The sequence below is a fragment of the Corvus moneduloides genome, chromosome 5, assembly GCF_009650955.1.
Source record: "Corvus moneduloides isolate bCorMon1 chromosome 5, bCorMon1.pri, whole genome shotgun sequence".
NCBI classification, from domain to species: Eukaryota; Metazoa; Chordata; class Aves; order Passeriformes; family Corvidae; genus Corvus; species Corvus moneduloides.
In genome coordinates, this window is record NC_045480.1 from 58,034,223 (window position 1) to 58,061,529 (window position 27,307).

The 27,307-nt window shown below is 39.3% G+C and overlaps 1 protein-coding gene across 6 annotated transcripts in view; it reads left to right on the plus strand.

Moving 5' to 3' along the window:
• PTPN13 (protein tyrosine phosphatase non-receptor type 13) overlaps nt 1-27,307 on the plus strand; it is a 113,447-nt gene that overhangs the window by 19,373 nt on the left and 66,767 nt on the right. For all 6 annotated transcript variants that reach the window (XM_032108513.1, XM_032108512.1, XM_032108508.1 and 3 more), the window contains exons 2-6: nt 6,965-7,084; nt 14,717-14,886; nt 18,576-18,641; nt 21,288-21,473; nt 24,446-24,539. In XM_032108513.1, the coding sequence (XP_031964404.1) occupies nt 6,970-7,084; nt 14,717-14,886; nt 18,576-18,641; nt 21,288-21,473; nt 24,446-24,539 (631 nt within the window). In that variant the 5' untranslated portion in view covers nt 6,965-6,969. The remainder of the gene's footprint in view (nt 1-6,964; nt 7,085-14,716; nt 14,887-18,575; nt 18,642-21,287; nt 21,474-24,445; nt 24,540-27,307) is intronic.

The following is a 27,307-nucleotide window of genomic DNA, read 5'->3' on the forward strand; positions in this document are numbered from 1 at the left end:
AGTTTATCTGGTTCTGGTGATGGAGACAGAAGAGCAAAGGAGGGAGTCAACACTAACCTTTGCTTCTCTTCCATTGTGTGTTCAGGCCAATGCCAAAAGCTGATTTCTTTCCACCTTCCAGGAAAGAAAGCAAGCACTTTTTGAGTAAAATAAACACTGCTTGTCCTGGAGGTGCGAGCCAAGATTCTCAGTATGTCACATTCCTCTGTCTTCCAGATATGGGAATATAATACCAATTTAAGGTTTTGGGAGGAAAACTGCTAACATCTCATCTGATCATCTGTGTGTGTTCAAATAAAATTCATTTATACTTCTGGGAGTGTTTTCATATTGTGTTTTCTCATAAATTTGAGCTAGTTTCTGTTCCTTATTTGGGAGGTCTGGGCTCAAGCATCAAGCTATCAGTTTGAAGAGGAAATGCAGTTTTAAAGAAATTTTCTTGGTATAGGTTGAGGATTTGCCCAGGAGCATGAGATTTTTGTTTTGCTGGCATTTCATCCTGTCTGCCTATGGGGGAGAAAGAGGAGAACATGGAGGGAAAAATGGGAGTGGAAGAAGCTAACCTGTTCCATAACTGGAGGAGGGGAGAAATACTTGGGTGGTAATACTAATCTCTGCTGACCTCTGAAAAATGAAAAGGAATAGTGCTGAGGTAATATTATTGTCAGGTCACAGGTTAAATGAAAAGCACCATGAAAGTGTGGGGTTTTTTTCACAAAAATTTTGGTTCACCTGGTTTCTGGCAGCTCTTTAAATACTTGAAAAAACAGGGGGGAGATGGTATTTGGATCTTGTGGGGCTGTTTGTGCCCTCTTTGTATCTATAGGAGAAATGAAAAAGTGGTTATGACACAAGGGTTTGTTTCCTTGTCCTTCAAGACATTAATTGAGAATAATGTGCAGTAATTAACTTGAGAGCAGGACTCTAAAAGAAAAAAATTCTTGAAGCACAGTTGACTTGATTAGCTTGTGTATTTGACTTGATTGCATGCTTGACTTGACTATTTGCAAATAATGCCTTAGTTTCTGGATAGTCTATGCAAATTGGACTTGCAGCCATAGGAAAACCACATTTTATGTGTGTATTTGAAAATAAGGTTTCAAAGACTACTGAAGTGCAAGCTTTCTAACTTGGCTCCAGGGTTCTGCGCTTCAGCCCAGTTTCAGCAACAGTATTATTGGGGATAAACTAATTGGTAGATGTAGTCCAGATCTTGTTCGGGGGTATAAGGTGTGGGCCAATGTAAATAAATAGGATGGATGCCAGGATTCTGAAATTAAAGGGCATGGTAATGACTTAAGGTGCTTAGGTTCTGAAATGGGAGAGACCAGACTTTCAAAACTGTCCAGATCTAGCTGCAGTTCAGTGCCTGTCGAGTGCTTTTAGAAAGCACTTCATGCTCAGTGAGTGCTGAATGAAAGTGTCAGGGTTTTATTTTCAGGCAGCTAATCATGGCATAAGAAAGGTGAATTTTAAGAGGTTCTCTGGATAGAATTGTCTTGTTAAATGTACTTCTGGCTTCAGGCATTTATATCTACAGAGGAGGGGCCAAGAAGGGGCTCTTGGCTTATGTTCTAAGAGAAAGTCTCCTCAGAACCTGCCACTTTTTCCCTAATTGTCTCTGTGGAACAAGGAGCAATATTGCTCATATTCAGGACAGTTAAGGTCAGCTAACAGTGGTTTTTCTATGGGACAAATAAGGTGGGTTTTTTCTCCACAGGAAGTATTTTGTATGCCTTCTTGCTCTCTCTTACTTGTTTTAAATTTTGTCAAAGGGTAAAAATTAATATCAGAGTATTTTATGTGATTATCTAGAAATTCTAACAGTGTTTGATATTCTAGATTTTTTTCACTGCTTCTTGCACATCTGAAAGCACCTGCAGCGTGGATGCCTAGAGCAGCTGCTTTTCATGTTTCTTTGCATCATATCCCTATGAAATATCAAGTAGTATGGGGTAGTGCAGGCATTGCAGTTAGCTGATGTTAAAGCACAGCTTTTGACTAAAAGTTTTTGTTCTGAAGTTATAACATTGACGAAAAATGTTGATGCTCAAGGTGAGAAAAAAGCAAGGGATATGTCTTACTAAAACTGAAACACCAAGTTGAAGCAGTTTAGCCTTTTGACTGTTAGTCTGTTTTTAGGAACTTTTTGACAAAAAATTACTGTATTACAGTCTAATAATCACAGTTATAGCAATAGCTTTTTAATATTTTGTCTGGTGGCAGTTCAATAAAATTTGGAAAGAACAGGCCATTACAATTTTCCTAATTCTTCGTTGCTGTTGGAGACCTTCAATTTCAAATTTAAAATGTGTAAGGAAAAATGGTGGTGGTTGGGGGAAATGAGAATTTTGAGCATTTAATTTCTGTTCTGCATACATAAGTAATTAAAAAGTGAGGTGTTGTGAAGACTTTGTAAGTGGTAGGGGAAAAAGCATATGCCTTGCAGATAGTAATTTTGATGGAGTTACATGGTGTGAAGGGCTGCTCCTGTTGTGCTTTCCCTCTTACTTGGGACAGAGCAAGTGGGAGGCTGCCTCATGGGCCATGCTGGCACTGTGGATGCTCTATAGGTGGTGTGCTTTTAACATGGGTTGCTGGGACTTTAAAATGAGACTTTTAAAAGCCAAGAGGTCACTGAGCTTGTTTTCAGGTGAGAGACAGAGCCCCATCCCACCCATTGGGGAGTGTGTCAGCTGTCTGTCTAGAGGGAGGTCCTCATAAGGCAGACAGGCTCTTTTTAAAAAGTGTCTGAGATACGGGAGAGGCTTCTGGCTTAGGCAACATTTTTCCCTGTGACTGTGCTGCCTGCATGGCTTAGGGCTGAGTGGTGCTGAGAAATTGCACTCAGAGCTTGTTAATACAAATGATTTACACCTGAAGTTACTCTCTTGTCCTGGAGCATAAAAGCTGCCTCCACATGATGCAACTCCTTTCCTGTGGAAATAGTACTCCTGTGTGGTCTGGGAGGAAATTCTGCCCCAGAACAAGCAACCTGTCAAGTTCATGTCTATGCACCTCCAGCACTAACTATTTTAATTTGTCCACTGTCTTCCTACACTGTGTTGTGCTCTCTGCTGTGTGAATGTCCCTGTTTGGACATGCTGTGGCTGTGATCTCGTCTGAATTTTGGGTGTATGGATTATCCATGCCCTAGCAGTTCATGTGGCGTTCATACCCCCTAACCCTGTGACTTGCCTACCCCAATCCCATCTCCAGCCAAGTGTCCGTGTGGCTTCATATTAAGATACCATCATAACGCTGTCCCAAGAAAAAGGGAAGTCAACTCGTCCTTGGAAGGTGCACCTTTCAATGTTCTTTAATCTGTCCATTCTTGTTACAAGGAGTGAAAGGAACAGGGCACAGGATTCCAGATCTTCCTTTCCTTAGATAAAGAGGAGGCAGGAAGATGACTCACTGCAAGAAAAATGGCCTGACATGAACTGACTAAGAGTCCACAGAGAACTCTGCTAGTGCATCTAAATTTCTTTGCCAGTCAACCTGGAACACTAAAAAATTTTGATATGGTATTCTATGAAAACTTTAAATGTTTTTCCCATAGAAAAATTACTCAATATAGTCCTTATGTTGCAGTTTATCATAATGTCCAGGTATTGCATAGAACTAAAAGCTTTTGTATGTATTGAGCATTTAGGTTTCTGTATTCTCATAGGACCACGCACTGTTGAAGGTTCCCAGAATCTAAGGAGACAGCAAATTTGGAAGAGTTGTGCATTGTAAACGTTGGCATTCCTACAAATATCTTCTTGTGAAAAACATCTGACACAAACAAACTGGTGGGGGAGAAATATGTATTGTGCCAGGCACTCCCACTGTCAGCTCCAAATCCGTGCCTGGCTGATAACAGCTGCACTGTACAGGTGGAGAAACCTGGCCTTGCATTTTCCTGCCAACCACTTCACCCCAGCTTGCCTCAGTCAGTTCCTCCATGCTAGAGAACCACTTTGTGGGAGGTTCTTTAATCCTCATAACTAGCCTGTTGGCCGGCTCATTGCTGAGGCAGACAAGCACTGCAGCTAAAGATAATTTTGAGGAAGAAAAGTTACAGAGAAAGTTACCAAAAAGTTACTGAAACATCTACTTCAATGAGAATCCCACTCAAATCCCAGCTTGTGGCATTTTGCATGTGGCTGTGCTTGTAATGACTGGTTCTGTGATGGATTCTGCTCGGGCTTTCAAAATCAGTTTGAAATGGTTTGGGCTCGGTGTGTTGTGTGTCTGATTTTTATTTGTCAAGCTCCTAGTATCTGTAAAATGCAAGCAGATCTTGTTGGTTGCCCTGCTACAGCTGAGGGTTGGGTGTGTATGTTCATATGCTTCTTACTGTGATCAAGAAATTGTTTGCTGTAGGATTCCTTTGCTGTGGATGTAATGTGTTTGGGAGTTTCAGCAGACACGCTTATGGTCTCTGTTGTGCTGTTAAATAGGGAATTGGCTTATATCTGCTACAGAACAGTCCACACAATTTAATCACAGCTGAAAGGATTCAGGGTTTTGCAGGATGGGGAAAAGGGTGTTATTGTCGGTGTTATGCTCAGCATACTCCTTTAAAATATTTATCGCAAAAAGTTTTCATTTGCAGTTCATGTGTTTTTAGTCCCTAGGAGAAGATGAGATCTTTTAATCTGAATAATCCAGATAGCTTGATTCTAGATGTACATACTGCAATTTGAGACAGTGGCATGAAATGACAGAATTTCCTAGAGCAGATGATAGACCAGGCACTCGCTCTGTGCCAGGTGTATGTGAATATCATGCTGACTCGAAACACACTTGTTTCTGCTTTTCCATCCATTTATTGCAAGTCTGTGTTGGCCCCTACCTTTGTGTTTTTAATGGTTTATTTATTTTTCTCTTTGGGAATGCAGATTTCATCTTTCTTTTAAATGTGATCTGATTTTGCTTTCCCTTCCATCATCTTTTGTTGATGACTTTTGAACATTTATTGTTGAAAATATATCTGGCTTAGTAAATACGCACAGTAATAGAATGCTGGAAACTGGCAAGTTGTGAAATAAGGAAAAATAAGCTGTGCTGAAAAGCAGCCAGCAATATGTAATTTTTCAGTAGTTGTATGGAATTCTAGGTGAAAAGGCTAGTATTTTAGCAAGTACTGTCAAAACCCATGTTTTCAGTTAGAAACTACAGGATATTCAGCCTTTTATGTTGCCATTATATGTGTATAAGCCTGGTTATCTGTAAGTAAAACGACATGGAAGGCATGAAGCTGCCTAGACAGTTGGGACACTAAATATAGCCTGTAAGCCTGTCCCTCTTTAAATTTGTTAGGTTAATATCTGAGTTAGTATCCATACACCTGAGCCGGGATTTTGTGCTGATGAGGAGGCTCTGGGTAGGTGATTTAAAGGAAGGGGGAGGAGCCTCCAGCAGTACCATTGGGTCATCTAAAACTGTTGATACCAATTACTGATTTCCAGACGATGAGCATTGCTTGTGGAACTGTATTTTCCATTTCCAGCAGCAGTTTTGGAGCCTTTGAGACATAACAAACTTACCAGTGATGACTGACAGTACACCTTAGGCTCGTACTACAGCTCACTGCCTCAAGATTTTATTCTCTGGGGTTTGGAGAGAAGCAGAGAAAGAAGCCACTGCAGCTGCATCCTAATCAGAAATATAAATTGACATGAATGCTCAGTCTGAGAACATTCCATAGAAAGCTGGAGTAATTAAGTAGACACATGGGTTATTTGCTCTGAGCTCAAACAGATGAAGCTTTGACTTTGCCAGAATATTTAAGGATGCGTTCTTCAGTTTTCAAGATGGTTTTGGACAACAGAACATTATATTGTAGTATGGTCAAAATGGTTTAGCTCTTTGAAAAAATATTGAAGCATAACCTCTTTTATCCAGGGAAGGAAACCTTGATATGTTTTCTGGGGAGGTAATAAGTAGAGTGCCACTAACAGTTTTACTTTTTTTTTAACTGCAAGGAGAAGCTGAACAGAGGAGTTCACTATCAGTTCCATAGCTGTTTTGCTTGTGTACATGTTTGCTGGTAGAGCTTCTCATAATATGGTTGTGAAATACTATAAACAACCTTGTGAAAGGAAGAAGAGCTTCCTTTCCTACCAACAGCTTCACTGACTTGAACCTGTCAAAATTGTGTTAATAGCTGATTTGTTTTAATAAACCTGTAACTACTGATCGATCTGTCATCTTTATAAACACAGCAAACTCTTGCCCATAGCATATGGATTGATGCCAGTTTGTTGAGTTTATTGATGTAGAGTCTACAACATTAATATAGATCATTATTTTCTTAGCCTGAGTTTTTCTGGAGTAGGTGCTCAAAATTCTTTATCGCCATAGTGAACATTTTGTATTATTTATATTTGGTGGGTTCTGTTAATGCTGGAGAATTTTTGTGACTAAGGTTTGAACATGCGTTATTACTACTTGTGATGCCATGATGATTTTTTGCCTTTTCTTGTATACCCCGTTTATACCTTTTTATGATATTGGCTTTTTGCCTCCATTCTTGGACTTGTTGAGTGTCCTAGCTTAACAAACATTTTAGAAGCTTCGTAGTTAGGGATCAAAATGCCCCAGACCCCAAGGTCCTCTCCAGAACACATTCTGTAAACTAAGATAGAACCATCCAGGGGAAGGTTCCTTGGGGAGAGGGGCGCTCACTCGAGCCTCTCATTGGGGAATCTTTGATAGATATGCTAATTAGTAAAACCTATAATGTTATACCAGATCCTTTGGGAGGTGGGCATTGTGGTGTGCATTGGGGTGCGTTCAACCTGGACATGTGCACCTAAGGATCCTTCAAATAAATACCAAGGTAAAATCCCTTTTTCCCTTCTAACCATGTTTGACTCTTGATTTTAAGACCGGGAAAAGGCATCACTTGAATACTGCATGCAAGGAGAAGAAAAGTGTTATTTAGTCTTACATCAGTCTGTTTATTTCCCAGGTAACATGCATGTGTCACTAGCAGAGGCTCTGGAGGTTCGGGGGGGACCATTGCAGGAAGAGGAAATATGGGCTATTTTGAATCAAAGTGCAGAGAGCCTTCAAGAGCTATTCCGAAAAGGTAAGCGTTTTTAAAGACTGATGAATACAGAGCTGGAAACATCTTGGTTATGCTCAGGTGCCATAAAAGTAAACTGCCTTGTCCTTCCTAGGCTCTAAACCCAAACAATAACTTGCTCCTAAGTTGTCTCTGGGTAAGTGCCTCGCTGCACCCCAGCCCAAAGGTTGCTTTCAACCATCACTTCAAGTTCTGCCAGAGTCTGTGGCATATCCCGTTTCTTGTGGCGGTAACTTCAATTATTTTAGACTCATTGGAGTGAGCTGAAAACACAGGAAAAAGGTGATAAATAAGTGTGAGACCATTGGAACACTTCAGTACCGAAGGGGGCACAGAAATGGGTACAGTACTGTGCAGTCATGACCAGTGTGCTCTGAAGAGATTCAGTCTCAGGGGAGGCAAAGGTGAACAACAGAAAACTTGACCAGAGGGCTAGGTATGATTCCCCAGAATGCAAGTGGCAACACCTACACGCTACTGAGAGGAATGTGGTGTTGTCTTGGACTTCAAAGGAGTACAAGTATTTCTTCTCCCTCCCCCCTCCCACCTTAGTAGGCTCCAGGTTGAGCATCTGAAATACTGCTAATAATACACATTTTAGCACTAGGTCTCAATATGGAACCTTTCCCCTTCCTTGTATTTTTCTCCCTTTTCTTTAAAATCTGTAAATCCTTAAGGTCCTTCCCTCCCTTTCTTGCTTTTTTTTATAGCAATAAATGCTTAACCCAAATATTGAACTTCAGTAACATCTTTAACTTGTTCTCAGATAAAGTATATATTCCTATGATGCACCTAGTATTTCAGCACCTTTGTGGGGGGTCGTCCCCTTGTATCTAAGCATGTATATGTAAGCTTATTCAGTTTTATTAATGAAAAGCAAAGGGTCACACTTTGAAAATAGTCATTGTTTTGCCACATTACGATGCAAAGGGCACATCTTTGTTATTGAGGGAAAAATGTTTTGTATTTTTTGCAAGTATTTGATGTAGAATTTCATTAAGATTCAACATTGAAGTTGTTTTGGGTTGGTTTTATTAAGATTTGGTTTAGACAATCTGTTGAGTCAGATACTGGTTCTGTCTTATGCATTGTGCAGCCTCTGAGACTGGTCTCAACTGGACTGTTGGACAGTTCACAGGCCCCAGAGAAGGCAGATGTGGGTAAAACCTGCTATATGGTGCTTGATTTCTGATCAAGCTTGACTTAGCTTTACAAATATGAATGTTATCAACTTCTCCAATGTATTTTTTGGTAGGTGAGTTATAGGTAGTTTTGACATCCCATTCAAATTTACCTTTTTCCCTTTACCCGTGTTCTCACAGGCCATGTGTAGTAAAAAGCGTTCCCTATTAGGAATGCTGAGTTTATTGTTGCAGTTTGACCAACTGACCTGTCCTGCTGCTTCTCATATTGCAAGAAAGGGAAAGCTGGCATCTGCTTTCCTCTGTCTTTCATTCTTTGTTGTCTCTTGGAGACAGTCAGGAGAATTATTTCTTTTAAGAGGGCAGGTTGTTAAGACCTTGACTTAAGAAGGATCTTGAATGATTAGAGGTTTACTCTTGTAAACTTTACAGGAATTGACACATGAAGCTCCATCTTTTAATCCACCTGCAAAATTGCAGTTGTATGAGCCCATAGCAGTGAAACCACTTAAAATTTTGTCCTAGATTTTTTTCCAGAAGGGAGTCTCCACTGAAAATAAGAGCTCACCCTTTCTTGTCCTGAGAGTAGTGCAGAAGAGTTATCATAGTTTCTATGAAGACTGCAGGCAGGCATCCACAATGAGAACACAGTCAGTGCTCCTTCAGAAGAACAAGTACTGAAAGATGAGAGCACAAAACAGAAATATGCCCCAGGACTTCTGATACGTGTTTTTAAGGCAGGGGAATGTTTGCCAGCAAGGACTGGGTAAGGTGGCAGAAGCTTCTGATCTTGCTTCCTATCCGTGAAGACCAAAACACAAATTCAGATAAAATCAGTGCCAGAAGAATCTGTCTCTTTTTTGGAGGTGAAGCTGTTTTATTGAGTTGTTTTTCTGCTAGTTCAGCAAACTGTTTTCAGTTGCATGCTATTAATTAACCTGGGATATAGCCTTTGGTAAAACACACTTCAAGAGACACTCAAATGAAAGAGCTTTTCTGTGTAGCTAAGGTTGATAAAGGTAATCTAATTCCTCCCAGCAAGAGTTGAATAACCAGTCTTTAATGAAGGTTTGTCTTCACTAATGAAGCAGTCTAGAGACTTTTTTTGTCATCTTGAATATCAGTTTCTATGCTGGGTTGTAAAGGTGTCGTGGACATGCAGGAATGTCCATGTGGAAATGTGGAGGTTCCTGTAGGCTTGTCTGACTCAATTTCGTTCTTTATTTGTGGAGGACTTGTAGCAAATGGGGAATCCTAAAGAAATCTTGTTTTCCTTGGTCGAATTTCAGGCCCATTTCTTCCATGGATATGGCATGGAAGAGCTATTTTATGGCAGAGGATGAGTTTCCAAAATTTTTCAGAACTGACTGATCGCTCCTGGGCAGAGGGCAATAGGTCAAGCTTTTAGCTTCTGCAAGATCACAGCGTGTTCAGCTTTGACCAGCTCTCAAAAGTGTTCTTCCTTCCTGTACGGAGTCCTGAAGTCCCTGAACTTGCTGTTCTGTAACAAAATATAAGTTTTCTGAGTGTTTTGTACATTGTTTCTTCAAAAAAATTAAATAAGGCATATTGGTCAACAGTCTGTGTTCCAGCTGTTTTGAAATGAGGGGGATAAAAAAGGTCATGTCAACTCTTAAACTGCTACCTGTTGGCAGCCTCTCCACACCAGTCCAGGAACCACACAAACTTAAAGGATTTACCAGTCCAAGTAATAATTCATTTATGTATGTAGTCCTGGTAGAGTTTTGGTAGTTTATTTCAAGTTGGAAATCTTGCTATTACTCTGTCAACTGAGAACCTGTTCTTCAATTAATTTCTTACTTAAGCTAGTTTCTAGAAATTAGAAAAAAGTGTCCAAAACAAGCTTCTGTTACAGATTTGATGGCTTCTTTATATTTAAAAGTTGTGCATGTCTTTTAGTTGGTCTACTTATCCATCAAAGCACTGAATAAAAGATGCACAGGATGAAAATCCATTGTCTTACATGGTTAATTGCATATCACATCATGTCTGATTCAGCAACAGATATAGAAATGTGCATATTTTTATCCCTCTTCATATTTACAATTCTAACAGATGTTGAACTCCTTAAAAATACTTCACAAATTTATTTCTATAGTTATAAAAAATGAAAGCTTGGATTGAATTGCCCAGTTGCTAATCACCAATTCAGAAGATCAACTCTGGTAGCTGTCTTGTCAGCATATTATAAGCTGTTAAATGAAGGAGAAAGACAATCTAGGACTCACTTGCAGATCTGACATCAGTTGCACTGGTGATGTTGAGATTAATCTGGAGATTTGAAAAGGCCGATACCAGACCTGCCCTTCTCTTACATCTGTTTAATTATCTGCAATAACTATTTTGTTGTTGAAAGAGTGTATCAGCTGTTTCAGACGTGCTGTATCTTGCACTCAGAACTCCATGAGGTCAAAGGAACAAGTCTTTGAAGTAATCTCAAATGTGAGTGTATAAGCGTAAGGAGAATGCTGTGCTCGCTGCTGCTGAGAATTATAAAACAGGCGTCCCTCTAATTTGGTAGGTTTAACTGGAAAAGATTTATCTAAGCTTGAAAGTCGGAAAGCCTTCATATGTCACTTAAGCCACTCCCATTCTAAAGTGTGCGTTGAGGATTCTGAAAATAATTGGATCTTAAATTTGGAGACATGTATCTAAATGAAGGGGGAAGAGAAGGGGGAAAGTGAGTCTGATATTAAAAAGACAGGTTGAGCAAAGAAAGAGAGTCTTCGCAAGTTGAATGTCTTACAAATTTGTATGTGGGAAATGATTTATGTAAAGAAAAGTTGTATCATCTGAAAGTGGATGTGAAGAAAGAAGATTATGGTTTTCAGGGACCTGTAAATCTTGTTGACAGTCAAACTACTGTAGCTGCTTAGCTTGAGTAGGTGTAATGAAAAGAAGGAAGGCAAAGTGTGAAATGTGCTGATGGGGACTAGTGGTGAGTCCAAAGTAGTCATAGACCTAGTTGGGATGGAGCAGGAAATGGATTGGTTTGGTTGACAAGAGGAAAAATGAATAGGAAGGGGTAAAAACCCAAATCCTCATTTTCTAGCTAGTCCTTGTTGGCAGGCAATAAATGATTGCTTTTTCCCTTTGCCAGTAACTGTTAGGGAATGATTTTTTTTTTTCCCCCCATCATCTGGTGACATTTGATCTTTTGGTTGCTGAGAAGGAGAGAGATTGAGCTTTTGTAATTTTATTGGGATTTAAAAAATTTTTAGTTTCTATTCCTCATCCCTTCCTCCACCCACCCTACTCACACCAAAGAGGCTTGGTGACTACGTGCACTCTTTGCAGAGCTCTGCTGGATGTAGTCAGCACAACAGTGTAGTGTGGTGTTAGACTGACTGTGGGGCAGTTCAGGGACAACATGTGATCTCAGAAATTAATTGTTCACCTTGTTTCTTGCTCCAGTATCCTCAGGAAAGAGTAAATTTCAGTTTTCCAAGGGGTTCAGTATCCCATCAGAGCTCTCCTATCCCTTTGTGCCGAAGGGAAAGGGAGCAGAGACGCTGCAGTGCTGCTTGCCCTGCACACCAGGCATGCAGGGACATGCTGCACCAGCCCAAGGAGGAGAGGATTTACAGCATAAGTGGTCCTGTGTGCTGGCATAATCCTGGCCAGGCTGCAGATGAGTCAGTGGTCTGCCTGCCTCCAGCCTGGCCTGAGCATACACATTTTCAGGGTCCTTTGCTCTAGGAGAAATTTTACGTGTCTCAGTGAGGGCTACGGAGGGAAGCAAAGATGAGTGTTGAAAACCTCATGTATATTTTTGGATTGTTCTGTGGTTTTTAGAGATTTTTGTCAATGTGTGTGTTCTGTGCTAATGGTTGAGGCCTAAGAGAGAAGTGGGGGAAAAAGATCCTGAAGGACTGACTTGAATTGTGACTGTAGCTTGGGAATTCAAAATTGCCTGCCATCAATATTGTAAAATAGATCCATTTCAAATATTTGTATTCATGTCCCTTATAATATGGTGGGTCTTTTTTATCTTAGGCTATTTGTCTGCTGTTAAAGCACATAAAGGACTTTTTCCTTCTCTCATTTGTTTGGCAGATGCTCTGTAGCTGAAGATTATTTCTGTTTTTATTGTGTTTAAAGCCAGTTCACTCTCTCACTTTAAGTAAGACCACGCTATTTATCTCTGTCTTGGCACTGCTTGATATACTGTGCTCTCACAAGTGTTTTGTTACCGAGTTGCATAGTTCTGGAATTAACTCAGAAGGCTGGCAGCTCTAGCACAGTTGAAAACCTGTTGGATAGAAAATTGACCAGGAGCCATATCCTGAATTCCAGTGCTTTTAGAAAAAGGGGTTGGGGGTTTTTTTGTCATTTTCCTCTGTATTTTCAGGAGTATGTTACCCTTACTGCTCTTGTAAATTCTTCTGAAAGCCTAAACAGAAGATGACATGAATATTATCACTGGAAGATAGTTTCTGTTGTTGTCTTATAGTTGCTGGCTATTTGACACATTGCATCTTTGCTTCTTTTTTGTTAAAGTAAGAGTAATGTTACTGAAGAGTATTTTCCTAGGTAGGTCTACCTAGTTGGAGCTTTGAGACAGTTATTTTGGTTTATGATGCACGCCTTAAGGAAGGAACTGGACAATTAATTGTTTTGTCCTCATCCTTTGTAACAATAGATTAGATTCCCTGGAGTTGGGATGGGCCAGTATGATCTGCTATGTTAGTTGTAAGCTACTGAAAGAGGAAGCTAAAAAAATGTCAATAGAACGAGTTTGGCAAAACCAGTCCCTTTTCTAAACTTATTATTTGTCACATTAATTTTACATTGCTTCAGGTCATGAAGATTCTTGAGTAGGGGTGGATCAATAAATTCAGACTCTACATCTGTAGGGGACAAATGCTTTAAAGTTTGTTGAAATTAATATCGGGAAGACTTCAGACTAATTGTGGGAGGGGTTTTAATTGTTCTCAAAACTAAATCAATTTTTTGTCTTAGTATGTTTCAGAATATGAAGAGTTTTTATGCATTTCAAATATTATACAAAATGTTAAATTAAGATAAAAGCATCTACATTTCCTAGGGTTCTTGAGTTGGGACTTATAAGCAGAAATCTTACAATATTTTAAGATGTTGCTTGTTTAGGGTTTTTATATCAGTGTTGAATACACACAGAAGTGGTGAAAAATCCAGTAGTTACCCTCAGGATAATTTTTGAAAGTCAGTGGCCATCTAAAGTAGTCTTCCTAAAAATGTTTTTGGAAGCCTTGCTATATAATGTAGTATTTTCTTGTTACATATAGTAGGAATGGTCTGTCCATCTTTATGTTTCTTTCATTTAACATCTAAACTTACTGCTACAACAGTGAACAGCACTTACTCTGTTTGTTTCAAAGGAAGTGGGGTTAGAAAATTGAAGGACTTACTTGGTAGATCCTTTTACACCTGATACCTGCAAGCAGTAATTTAATACATTTCCTAGGAGATTAGAAATATTCTAGATTACAAGATAGTTCAGCAGTCTAGGAACCAGCACTGTAGGAATAGCCTGAGATGGAGAGTGGAAAATGTTAATGGTGATGCTGAAGGATGAAATTATTATTCTGCTGGTTTTCCTTACAATATCAAGGGAAAAGGATGTATCATTCAAACGTGTTTCCTCACATCTTGGATATATTGTGCAGCAGAAGACAGAGATATTGCCTTTTTGCCTATGAAAAAATGAAAATTAACTTTTAGTTTTACTTAGGTAAAATCCTGTGCCTCCTCCAGTGAAATTGGGTTGATTCATGTTTGAGTTGTAGAAAAAATATTTTGACTCAAGGAAATGGTATTTATTTTTCCTGCCTTTTTGTGTTACAGTAGTTTGACAGCAGTATTATTGGACATCAAAAATCTATCTGGCAAATTGCATATTCTAGATCACTTTTGGTTTTGCAATTTCAGTGCTTGTTTTGATATTTTCAGGTATTTTTAATTTTTTTTTTGCTTTAGACTAAAAAGGATTTCTGTGCCACAAAACTCTTCTGTTTTGTCCCCTTCTATTAGCCATTCTAATGAGTATTTTCCTTCTCCACTAATGTTGTCTACTGTCTTCAAAACATTGCTGCTGCAGTAATGCTATGATGGTATAGGAGCAAACTCCATTCTATTGTAGGAATTAGCATTATTGACGTGCACTACAGAAGGGGAACATTTTATATGTCAACTGTAGCATAATTGAAATAACTTTAGGATGGGAAAGATTTGTGAGTATTTTAGCAGGCTCTTCCTGAGCTTGCTGTTATGAATAAGAACAGTCATAAAAGATAGGTGTTACTCCTCAGTGTGATTAAAATCGAGGTGGTTGTTGTGGTTACGAAACACCGCAGGTGGAAAAGGAAGTATGAATCTATTCCACTAATAGTATGTAGGCTGATAATAAAAGAACATCAAGCAAGGGCATCAAACACAACATTGCTTCATTTTCAGGGTGGTTTTTGGTTTTTTTTTCCCTTTTCAATTACAGCTGATCCTGCTGCTCTGGGATTCATCATTTCTCCATGGTCTCTCCTGTTGCTTCCATCTGGCAGTGTGTCATTTACTGATGAAAATGTGTCCCAACAAGACCTGCGAGCATTCACAGCACCAGAGGTTCTGCAGAACCATTCGCTGTCATCCCTGTCAGATGTTGAAAAGGTAGAGTGCCTCTTCCTTGGCAGACAGCTCTGGTGTTTTGCTGTTGATCCCTTCACAAAATAGCTTTAAACTGTCCTTTTTATCTCCCCATGGTTTGTGATTCGTGTAATTTCTTTTGTGAGGAGGGGAGGGATCCTCCTACTTTGTTTTTCCTGGTAAAAGTGGAATTATAGTTGTATGCAGTTGTGAGGAAGAGTCTCTACTGCACCTGGCCGTGTGCATACTTGAGCAAGGGCTGCACAGAATTTCCACTTCTCCTTTTTAACCCTTTCACAAGGGTAAATGTTCAGACAGATGATGTTTGTATATGTGATCTCCTCCAGGTCATTGACAGGTACAGTTAAAATGAGTATCTTCTCAGCTGTGCTCTTAAGAATTTGTTGCAAATGGTAACACTTTCTCCAGAAAACCATTGCCTTGGCTTAGTCAAAGATATTTAGCAGTGGGAGTGAAAAGGAAGCTGAGCTATTTCTATCTCCTTGGCTTCCCTGGATCAATAATCCTTAGAGGGAAGCTAGCCACAGCCAGTGTTGTAATCTGGGAACAATTATGGCATTTGGCAGTGTTCCTCCAGGAAGAACAGCTCTTACTCCAGAGGAAAGTGGTATTGGCATGGGTAGCTGTTGTGTGCACAAGGACTATTAAAACATGTATTTCTGTGTTGAATATTTGGTGTTTACAGCTTTTTGTATATAACCAGTTTTCTTTAGGGCTCTATCACCAAATACCTACTGTAAACCCTCTGTTACTCCCAAGTCCTTTAGACATCCTTCTTGACCTGCATATTGTCAAAATTAATGGTATGGTAAAATATGTTTACAGTTTTATTTATGTCAAAACTATAAACAATTAGAAACCTAGGCTGAAAGTTAGAGAAATAATAGAGGAATAAAAATAACACTGACATAATGAAGACTCAGGTTCAGTTATGTAGGATGCAGCTGCCAAGTTCTGTAGTCATACTGCTGGAATTGTTTATTTTCTTTCAAGAGGGACAATGCTTTTGAAGACAGCAATGTTACCTCTAGTGCCAACTCTGAAGTTAATGTACAAAACAGGCCTTTAAAAATGGCAGAAAAAATAGTTTTGAAGGGACAAGTTTGTGACCTTTGTCAGAGTTGATTGCATTCTTTGCTCTGTGCCAGTATTCAATATGCTACTTTTTTTCTTTTTGAAATAAATGGAGGACTGTTACTATGAAAAGCCATGCTGTGGTGTTTCTTAATCTTTAGGAAGGAAACCCTCAGAGGGACCTCTGTGGCCTGTAAACGCCAACACAGAGCACATCAATAGGCGATGACCAAATGCTGGCACTCTGTGTGTGTGCAGCGCTAACTAATCCTCTCTGGTTAGGGCTGTGTGAATTACTTTCCTGGTGTCAGCATAACCTTGCTTGCTGGATGGAAGGTGATCCACCTACTTCCTTATGTGGAAGAAGAAAGCTCACTGAAACATAGCTTTGTCCAAAAACCAGTGTCCTTTTATGACTTTATTCGTTGAAGTTCGTAGGGCTGATAAATAGCTTATACGTGCATCCCTCTTTTTTTGACTGCTTCCCTTTGCGTTCCTGTTAAACTCTGTATCAGGTGGTACACTGGTTATTTGTAAGGAGTATGTTGACTTCATGTTTCTTAGATCACAGAATCAGATCTTGCTTTGCTGACTGTGGTAACTTTTAACACATTTAAACTTTTTTTTTTTCTTCTGTCACAACTGGCTGTAGTTCACTGAATTCATTTACTGGAAATCATTGGTGTTTTCCTTTTTGATTGTTCTACTAAAAGCTGCTGAAGCAGAAAAATACCTTGTTTTTTAAGGCCTTGTATCAGACAGTGACGGGGTTGCATTTGTCTTTTCAGTTATGATTGTGTTTGCTAATACAAGTTAAGTGTATTCACGAGAAATGCTAAATAAAAATTATCGTCAATAAGTGAATACCCTTTTGATTCCAAGACACACAGTCAGCTTGAATCCAAATATGTGTGAGGTAACTGCAGGCTTATTGGAAATAGAGTAACCAAACCATTCAATATTAGAATGAAGATTGATTTGGGAAATTAATTTCATGTTGATTTATATATTGTGGAACATATTTAAAGTATCATAGTACAGAAATTAATTACAATTTTTGAATAAATGCTTTTATTTTGAAAGCTGTTTTCAGATAGATTAGTAGAGTAGCATGTTTTAGTTTAGAGGACTGATCGCACATAGCATTTTTGGAAATATCTTCTGTTATTTTGAAGCGCAGAGTCATAGAATGATGGAATAACCTGAGCTGAAAGGGTCAAAGAGTCATCAAGTTCAACTCCAGATTCCAGAGAGGGCAACCCAGAAATGAAATCATGTATTTGACCATTGTCCAAATTTTTCTTGAACACTGACAGACTCAAGACAATGACAATGTCTCTAATTAGAAGTAACTAATTTTATAATAGTATTTTCAATTGCTGTTGTTGCATTATTGGGGGACTGAAAGAGTTGGCAAGCTTCTGTTTTTGTTTGGGGTTTTTTTTCTTGATTGCTTTTGAATTATTTTGGGTTTTGTTGCCTGTTTTTTCTGAAAAGGTTTTTTTTTGCATTCATTACTGCCCTGAAAGCATGTTCACCTCTTTCTGCATAGCTGCAGTATATCTTGATATATAAGGAAGACTTTGTAGCATTTCAGTTGAAAGGGTAATGGGTAATAAACCAGATAAAGAGCAATTTTCTCAGTATTTGAAAGAGAATGTTTCTGGTTGAATGGGGCAGTGGTATTAACTGAGAACCCCTGATGCATTTTTCTGACTACTGTCCTAATCTGTTCAGATTTTTGTCAATTTATATATCTAGAACTTAACTAAGATGTTTTGCTTTGGTGAAGAGGCTGACTTAAGTGAACTTTTATTTTATCTCTGTCCTTGTAATTGTTGTTCATTGCCTTCAGAGTTATTCAATAAATTTGTTGCTTTAAGTAACATAAATATTACTAATAACATGGTATAGGGAGCCGTCACTAGTGTAAATTACTTATACAGTCCAGAAAAACTGTGCTTTCTTTCTACACTTACCTGTTTTGTTTTGACAGTCACCTACAGAGCATGTGCTTGTGCTCTTAATTCTGCAGTATTTAAAGGTTTTATTCCCTGTACTGATGGGTGTATTATGTTGAAGATATATTAATCGTTAATTATAATGTGTAATGGTTAATGTATTCGTACCTTAAAATATCAGTTATAGATTAAGGTACTGCTTTAAATGTTTATATTGTTTTGTTCATTCCTTCTTTTTCCTTTGATCTCAATCTTAGTAATCTCATTAGGATAGCCCCCTGCTTGAGTCGTGCTAAGGTCTGCCTTACTTTCACACTCAAATTTTAAGGATCCTTGAGCACAACCATGCAGTCTTTACCCCACACCAGGCTGATTGTATGGATTACATGACTTTCTGGCTTCAATGTGAGATGAAAGCTTAAAATTGCACAGAGATGATGGGGGCACTAATTAGATGCAGTGTATTTTGTAGCAGTAGGATTTACTTCTCTGAACCTCATGTAAAGGAGAAGTAGGATTTGAAAGACAACTGAGCTTAAATACCAGAAATTTATTTATAAGCAAAATTATGTTAAGCTAGTTGCTCTCCTTTAAAAGTCTGCTTTGCATTTCCATTCCTGTTCAATGAGTTGACAAGTATCTTGTGTCTTATGGCAGGTCCATATTTATTCTCTTGGTATGGCACTCTTTTGGGGAGCTGACCACGAAGTTCCTCAAAGTCAGGTAAGTTTAGATTTGGTTTTGTTTAATATTGCAACTTCAGACTTGATATCGTTGGACTGACTCTGCATTTAAGTTTACAGGGCAGGGTTGTCATACTGAGATGCTTAGGAGAAAGGTGCCTTTCCCAGAATTTTACAGAATGGGTCAGGTTGGAGGGGACCACAGTGGTTCATCTGGTCCAACCTCCCTGCTCAAGCAGGGTGATCCCAGAGCACCTGGCAATGGATTGTGTCCACATGGTTCAGTGAGGTGACTCCACAGGTTCTCTGGGCAGTCTGTTCCAATGTGCAGTCACTGCACAGTACAGAAGTTTTCTTTCCTATACTTGGAGCTTTTTCTTGTGAAGCGTGGTGTTGTCTTGGAGGGAGAAGGTGCTGATAGTACATTTCTGTTAGTTTCCATGAAGATGTATCTGGCCTAGTCTAGCCTGTAATGCCACAGGCTGAAAGACAGCAGTTCAAGTTGCTGACAAAGGAGAAAATAATTTGTTTTGGTTTAGGCTTATATGAAAACAAGTATTGAAGTAACACACTTATTTTACACATAACAAAACAACTTGTTCTCTATGCTGCCATAGCTTCTGTGAGTCTGGATTTGGCACATATAGATACCTACCTTTCACAATGGCCAAGAAAGGGTATGAATTGTTCGGAGCAGGGAGTAGACTCTTGCTATTGACTTGTCAGTCAATGCAGATGCAGTTGCAGACTGCGCAGAGCTGAGTGTTATTGCTCAATGTGGTTATTTTACACACCCAGCAGAGCTCTTAGACTGTCTTGCCAAAACTGACTGAAGATAAATGTGATTCATTATCTTCCTGAGTGCTCCTTCCCTGCCCCCAGTTAAACTTTTAAAAGTAAATATCTAAAAGAGTGAAAATAAGATGAAATGCTTCTGAAAAAGCATTTAATGATGGACTTGCAGTTGTGGAAGAAGCAATTTGTGGTTCATATTTGGATTTGTTCCTACTAGTTGATGTTATGTATAAGACTAAGGAAGGAAATTTTTAATGACTTCAGCATTTTAGGCGTTCAGTTCCTAGTATTTTCTTTAACAGAGTGGTAGTTGGGATCTCAGTTGTACTTACTTGGAAGTAGCTGCCTGAATGCAGCTAAGTGAGGTAAAAAACTTTGAAACTCTGACTGTTTAGGGTACCTGTTTATAAGGCCTACTGTGCCTGTCCCAAAAGCCTTAGTGTTTTCCTAGATACTAGGGCTTTTCTCTTCCTTTGCTTTCCTGTCTTGTAGGAGATGAGAGGAGCAGTATTCAGCAGTAGTAGGAGAGTGACTTAAAGTAGGTAGAGATAGGTGTTGAGAGGAATGTAGGCATGAATTTTAGTCCCTGTTCTCTTTGTTTCTTACTTTGGTGTTAAGAGTGTAGCAACAGTTTCTCAGTAATGCAGTGGGAAGGCATCTACCTGTTAATAAAAGAGTATTTTCCCAAAGACAGTGTGTGGGGGGGAGGCCTGGAAGGAATTTGCTTTTGGGATGTTGTCAGGTGGATCCTCTGTCCTGTGGAGTTAGTGTAGGCAAAAGGACAGTCTTTTGTATGGCATTACTTTTGAGTGTTAATTTGCATGTGCAGATTTCCCCCTTTTTTTAATACTTTTCTGTATTTGTCTGCCTGCATTCGTTAATGAGCTGCTTCTCTGCTGGGAGTGTGGCTGAACATGAGATTCATATCTTATTCACATACGTGATTTTTATGATTAGTTAGAAGTGATAAACAGATAGATGGGAAAAGGCTACATTAATTAAATCGGGGTGGTCCAGAGTGCCTTTTAAAGGCTCACCTTAAGAGTGCTCACATGGGGAAGATTGAAAGATTGCAATTGTTTGAAGCACTCTGTGATGCAATAAGCTTGACAGTGTTTGTGGGTAACCACCCACTTTGGGAGAGTTGCAAATCAGAAAGCTCAGGTCCCAAGTGCCTGCAGCATCTGAGAACAAGTGTTATCACCAAGTGCTGCATACCCTGGGGAGTGATATTCCACATACGGTGTCTGCATTCACTGAATGGGGAGAGCAGAAAGACATCTGGATTTACTTTTTTTAGACTGTATGGGTGTTGTCCTGCAGTTAGGAAGCTCTGCTTCATTAACCAGTGGCTTGGTTGTTTTATTCCTTAATTTTTGTTGATACTGTTTGGTGATGTCACTAGAATTTGGAAATGCTAACACATCTGCTGCAAAGTATTGGTGAGGTGAAGAACTGTAGAAAATGAACATAGAGGGTTGCTCCAAATTATTGTAATGAGGATTGAGTTTTATACTCCTGACTGGCAGAATGTTCAAAATCAAGATATAAAGCTTCTCTGAACCTTTTCCCTTTCATTTTATTTTTACTTTTTCATTAAGCATTTGAGAAAGGAAAGCATTCGTGTCCTGACCTTACAGATCAGGCAGCTTGTTTAGGCCAGATTGCTGTAGAGGAGTTGAATCCAGAGGCTAAATGCCTGTCTCCTGTTCTACAGCCACTATGTTTTCCACCACCTAGGTGGTGACTTCCAAATTGGCACTCACATAATGTAGGCAATAAGTCTCATGAATAGGTACTGTACATTATTGAATGTCTTTTGTTTCTGAGTGTTCCCCAAGTCACTGCTAAAACTGATTCTCCTGTGTCCCTTGTCCTTGTTTGTCACTAGCCTATCAAGCTTGGAGACCATCTCAACAGCATACTGCTGGGCATGTGTGAGGATGTCATTTATGCCCGTGTGTCTGTACGGACTGTTCTGGATGCCTGCAGTGCCCACATAAGGAACAGCAACTGTGCCCCTTCTTTTTCATATGTGAAGCAGCTGGTCAGACTTGTTCTGGGAAGCCTGTCTGGGGTAAGTCTGTGTCAGCGTTTGAGGAAATAGTGAAGGTGAGCAGGAAAAGAGCAAAAGTGCTAATTCACAGTCACTCTGCAGTCATTCTTCCTCTTGTTTTGATATGTTGCAATTTTGACAAGGGTGAGTGTTGAAAGGAGAGAACTGCTTCCCTCCCCATGTAGCAGTCTGTTCTCTTGACAATTCCTCCTGGAACATGCATTCACGAGTTTCTGAGGAGGTCATTTTGTGAACTGTCTTCATTAAAAAAAAGGTAGGAAGAAACAGAAGAACAAGGTAATGAACTGTAGGGCAAGCCTTAGACTTGTTGCTACTCGAAATGCTTCAGAAATTATTGCTGTGAGTTTACTTTATCTTGAATTTATGCTTGACTTTTTGGGAGTTGCTTATTAACAGAAAGAAGGACTGATTAGGCAGTGTGCCAATTCTCTTGCACTTCTTCTCAGCTCTTGAATATGAGAATTGTGGATGATTTTATTGAGTAATAATGACCAAACTGTTTTTAGAAGTGAAAGAAGTTATGTGAACTCATCTCACAAAGTTACTATTCCTGATGGGCAACGTCTCTCTTCACCTAAACCATTACAGCATAACTTCAGAATAGTTAAATAATTTTAAGTAAATAAATGAAGACCGTAAATTGTCATAGAACCATAGAATGGTTTGGGTTAAAAGGGACCTTAAAGCTAGATCCAACCTCCCTGCCATGGTCAGGGATACCTTTTGCAAGAACAGGTTGCTCAGAGCTCCATCCAGCCTGGCCTTGAACACTTCCAGGGAAGGGCATCCTTAACGTCTCTGGGGAACCTGTGCCAGTGCCTCACCACCCTCACAGTAAAGAACTTCTTCCTAATAGCTAATCTAAATCCACTCTCACTTTGAAGCCATTTTCCTTTGTCCTGTCACTACGTGTTCTTGTAAATAGTTTCTTTCTATCTTTCTTGTAGGCTCCCTTCAGGTACTGGAAGGTCACAGTTAGGTCACCCCTAAGCCTTTTCTTCTCCAGCCTGAACAACCCCAATTCTCTCAGCCTTTCCTCATAGGAGAGGTGCTCTGGCCCTCTAATCAACTTGATGTCCCTCCTCTGGACTCACCCCAGCAGGTCCATGTAAAAATTGGTGTCTAGAGAGGCAGCACTGACATGGCATGAAAAATGTTTAATTTGCTGATGCTTCCTTTTCTTTATAAAAAAAAAAAGTTATGATCTAATTGTTAGATAGTTTCTTCATATATCTGGTTTGGAAATGCTTGCAGAAAGCGAGAGTTCCCTGCATTTGTCTAGTATTTGACAGCAGCTGATTATGCCAAGCCTCCAGAAACAGTGCTGAGCCTGAGCTCCGTGAAGCATTGTCTAGTGTGTGAGGTATGTCTGTCAGTCCAGTGCTCCTTACTGTAGTGTCTGAAGTCTTGTGTAGTTGCCAAGTGGAATTAGTCTGTGGTTCAGTGGAATAAAGGGCTACAGGGCCTTCATCAGTGTTAAAATAAAGATCCAATTTTAAATCAGGGCACAAGCTATAGAAACAGCCACTCTGGAAAGTGAGTCATTATTCTCCAAGTTGTTGATGGTCATTTCAGCTTAGCACATTTTCTTCTTTCCCTCCTCTTGTTCTTGTCAGCAGGCTTTCAGGGAGTCTGGGGTTAGTGCGGCAGACTGATCCAGACCATCCTGCCAAAGACAGTGACAGTGCTCCCAAATGCTTGTACTGAAATCCAGTGGAGACCTGAATCCAGCAAGTGGGCTCACATCTCCTGTCCATGTTGTTAATGAAGGAGTGGGACTAGCAGTTATCCACTGCTGAAGCTTTGCTCATTTCCCCTGCCAGTAACCTTTTCAATTCTGAATGTGTCACTGCACTGGCTTTGCAAGAAGACAAGAAAAAAACCAAGAGTTGACAGAACAGTGACAGCATAGCTGTGCTGCCAGGTTTTTGTGCACCTTAGCCAGCCATCCCTGCTGGTTTTAATGTTCAGTGCTCTGTATGTGTGCTAGAATTTTTTAAGTTAACAAGAAAAATGTATAAATTTTGGTTTTTTAGAGGCAGAATACAACTTACTATTCCAAGGTTGGCATGCCTCTAATCTTGATGGGCCTTATCAAAGGCTCAAGTGGTCTTATCTCTGTAACTGGTCATTTGGTGGTGTCTGAAGCATAGCTGAGAGGTCCCATTTGAATGTTTTCATTTGCCATGTTAATATGCCTTGTAAAGGGCAATATAGCCCAAGGCTGATTCAGTCTGTTTAATGTTAACTGAGTTGTATTTTAACTGTGAAGTCTGTTTGATTTCACCTTCCCTCCTCTCAGCTAAGCTGCTGTCCAGGTTATGCTCCCACTATATCAAAAGATCTCACTAAAAATGTTTCATTGTAGCAAATAAACTCTTCTTTGAATGATTATACATGTGAAAGTTTTTCCTAGGGAAGTAGTGATTTTAAAAGAAAAAGGTTGAGTGAAGAGTTAGTGGGAGTAGTTAAAGCCTGACACATGAAAGGAATGTGCCTGAGGGGCAACAGAAACTCCTCACAAATGCCTGCATGTGATTTGACATGTGCAGTAAGTCCTGTGAGGGTACAAGACAGTTCTTCCTGCTATACAGAAAACTCATCAGTAGAACTAGGCAAGTTCTAGTCACATTGTAATCATGGAAGATGGTTTTTGAGTGTTGCTGTTCCTTCAGTTTGCTGTAGGGGTGGAACGTGTTTAAGTTACATGCTTGTGAACTTAATTTATTCTTAGTGTTAAAAAGGTAGACCAAATGTGTTGTAAAATAATGCACAGACTATTCAAACATGGATAATTCTAGGGGATATTCTCACTGATTAATCAGTTTTTTATTAAAAAGTTTGAATGCCTGTGCTGCACTTAACTGTTTGGCACTGACTAATATCATGCATTTACATAAAAACAATGCTTGTTTCATACTAATATGAGCTCTTCCAACATTTTGACTTTATGTTGCTGCCTTTTTTTGCAGATGGATCAGCTGTCTTGTAATGGAGATAGAAAATTGCAGCCAGACAGGAGCCAGGCTATTCGGGAGAGGCTGAGGGGAAAAGGGCTTCCCACAGGTAAGTGCTTCATTGCAGCCCTGTGGAAGACCAAGTTTGGGTAGATTTTGCAAGCAAAGAAATCAAATAGAGGAGGACTTGCTTACATTCACAGAATTCTCTGATGGTTCAGTGTCTAGCTAAATGTTGATGATGGTGACAGGAGAATAATGGTTTCAAGAAAATATTTATCTTCTTTTGGTTCAGTCCTTATGGTAGGAACAGGTTTTAAAGGTTCTTGGCCAAATACTTTGTTTCTGGAGAAAGGAGGTGCTGAAAGTCGGTCAGCCAGAGGAGCAGGAAGCAGCTTTTCCTTGTTCCCTCTTTCTTGTGGACTCTGCTCTCTCATCTTAACTCTAATTGCACAAAACATCTCTCCCTGCTTCCAGGGCAGCCCTGGACTCTTTTCCCTGCACACAAAGCTTTTTTTGCTGCCTTTTCTTTTTTTCTGAAGAGAAGTGATATATGTTCCATCACAGTTCTGCTATGCTTTGACAGTGTGAGGTAGATATGGAGGCCAGGCAGGGCTGTACTTTACTTCAGGGAAGTAAGGAAAGAGGAAACTGGGAGACCAGGGAGGAGACAGACAGTTGCTATTGCCACTGTGAAGGAAAAAGGATAAAGTGATGTAGGTTGAATGCTGATGTTTGCCGTGATTTTTTGTTGTTTAAGGTCATAGACGTTGTTGTTTAAGGTCATTGGCAGCATCAGCTCTGTGCTAGGCTTTTCAGACGAGAGGATATATTCTTCCAAAAGGCTGGTCTCTGATTTTTCTGAAAGAATTGTGGAGCTGAGGTGGAGCCTTTTATAAGGCATCAGCTTGGACCAGTGTAAGTCATTGCAACAAAGATACGTTGCTTATGTGCTTGAGTTGCTCCTCAGTTCTTTAGTTTTGTGTCAAGCAAGAGTGCAGGGAATTGCAGGAGCTGAAATAACCCATGCAGCTGTCAGTGACAATACAAACTGCAAAAGTTAGGTACAAGTCTGGCAAAGGATTGGTGGTCTTCCTTTATTGATTCTTTTTCTTTTTTTTTTTTTCTTTGAGATGGGGCTAGATTAGGCTACTGCTTGATATAAAACACTTATGGCAGTGGTTGTCAGCCCTTCCAGTACGGCACTATGTGTTCAGGAACAGTTTCTGGTACAAGCTGTTTCTTCATTTTCTGGCACAAATTCACTGTTCTGACTGCTTTCTCAGGGGTTTTGTTTTCTTACTGTTTTTTTTTTCTTCTTCTTCTTTTCCAGAATATTTCTGTAGCAATAGGGAGATCTTTTAGAAATACAGGATTTGGGACTGGATCAATCTAGTTGACTGGGTTTGTAAACCTTGTAATGTCTGCCTTTTCTGAATTTTTTAAGCGCTTTCTCAAAATAAATTCTTTTCCTGGTTCCCAGCAATTTTAAAGTTTGAACCAGAACCTTACTATTCTGGTTGTTAATTTGTGTTTTCTTTAACCCTATGCTTCCCTGTCTCCAGTGTTGTCCAATAAACAGTTTCTTTATATACTTTTGTTCTTTTGCCAGTACTACCCTATTCCATATTTTTTCAAGAACTTTATTTAAGCAGAATGCCTTACTACCTCAAGCTTTTCATTTCTATACCCTCTTTCCATAATCTATTCTTCTTTTTATTCCATAATCATATTTAACTGTGTTTTGGTAACGATCAAAGTATTTGTAAAGTTTTGGAGACGTAGCAGGGTTGTCTTTAAAGTCTGTTCTCATTGCATTAGCAAATTCTGATTATTCTTTTCTATGTTGTTTCTAGTTTTCATGTTCTCTGATACAACTGACCAGTCTTTTGCTGTTTTGTTATTCATTTTCTTAGAAAATCTTTAACTTCTTTAAAATGTTTGTGGTTTAAGGAGTTTGTTTCTTTGTCCATTTGTTTTCCTACCCACAACTTCGTTTAAGCTTTTTAGCAGATTTTTCTTTCTCCTGAAGTAATGCTTGTCCCCAGTGTCTTCATTATATCTTAATAAAAAAGCTTTGGTTTTAGGATCTACTAAATTTTGAAGATTACTGTAGTAGCTCCAGCCAATATCTTCATGGCTTTCTGGGTCAGCACATGTAATGTCTGAAACTTTCTCTGAGGACTCTCTCTTTAACTCAAAGGAAGTAGACTAGATGATCCAATTGCTGTTTTTTTACTGTATTCTCTAACTTGAAAAAAATGTTGTGGCTAGAATGTTTTTTCCTCTTATTCCTGGAGACTGAGTCCACTTGGCTCAGCTGCTATCAACCAGTAAGTCCAACAGAGAGTTTTAAGCCGCCTTGGTCAAAATGACCTTCTGAAGGGTTTCTCTTGTTAGGTAACTTCATATTATCTGAAGAGTTCTAATTTAACAGAATCTTTACTCAAATAATATTTGTGGAATGAGAGGTACTGATAACCCCCAGACTATAAAGTTGGCTGAATAGCCCTCGTCCCTTAACACCTGTTCCTGTGAAGCTCATTGAAAGTGCTTGCATGTGTAGAGTGTTACAGATAATGTGTGACACCCCAGGGAAGAAATGTTTGTGCCTCACTGTTCCAGTGCAAACATTATATTGTCTGCATCATTGCAAGCCTGGTCTGAAAGGTACAAGTTACTAATGAGATACTCTTGAATACTTGACTTTTTCTATTCTTTTCAAGATGAACTGTCAACGAGCAAAAATTGCTTTTCATTTACCTTGTGGGGTTGATGGTATTTTGGTATTACAATTCTGTCTTCCCCCTATCCCTAGAAGCAGAAAATATTTTTCATATGTTCTTGTATTTGAGTCTTTATTTTCATAAAAAAAGA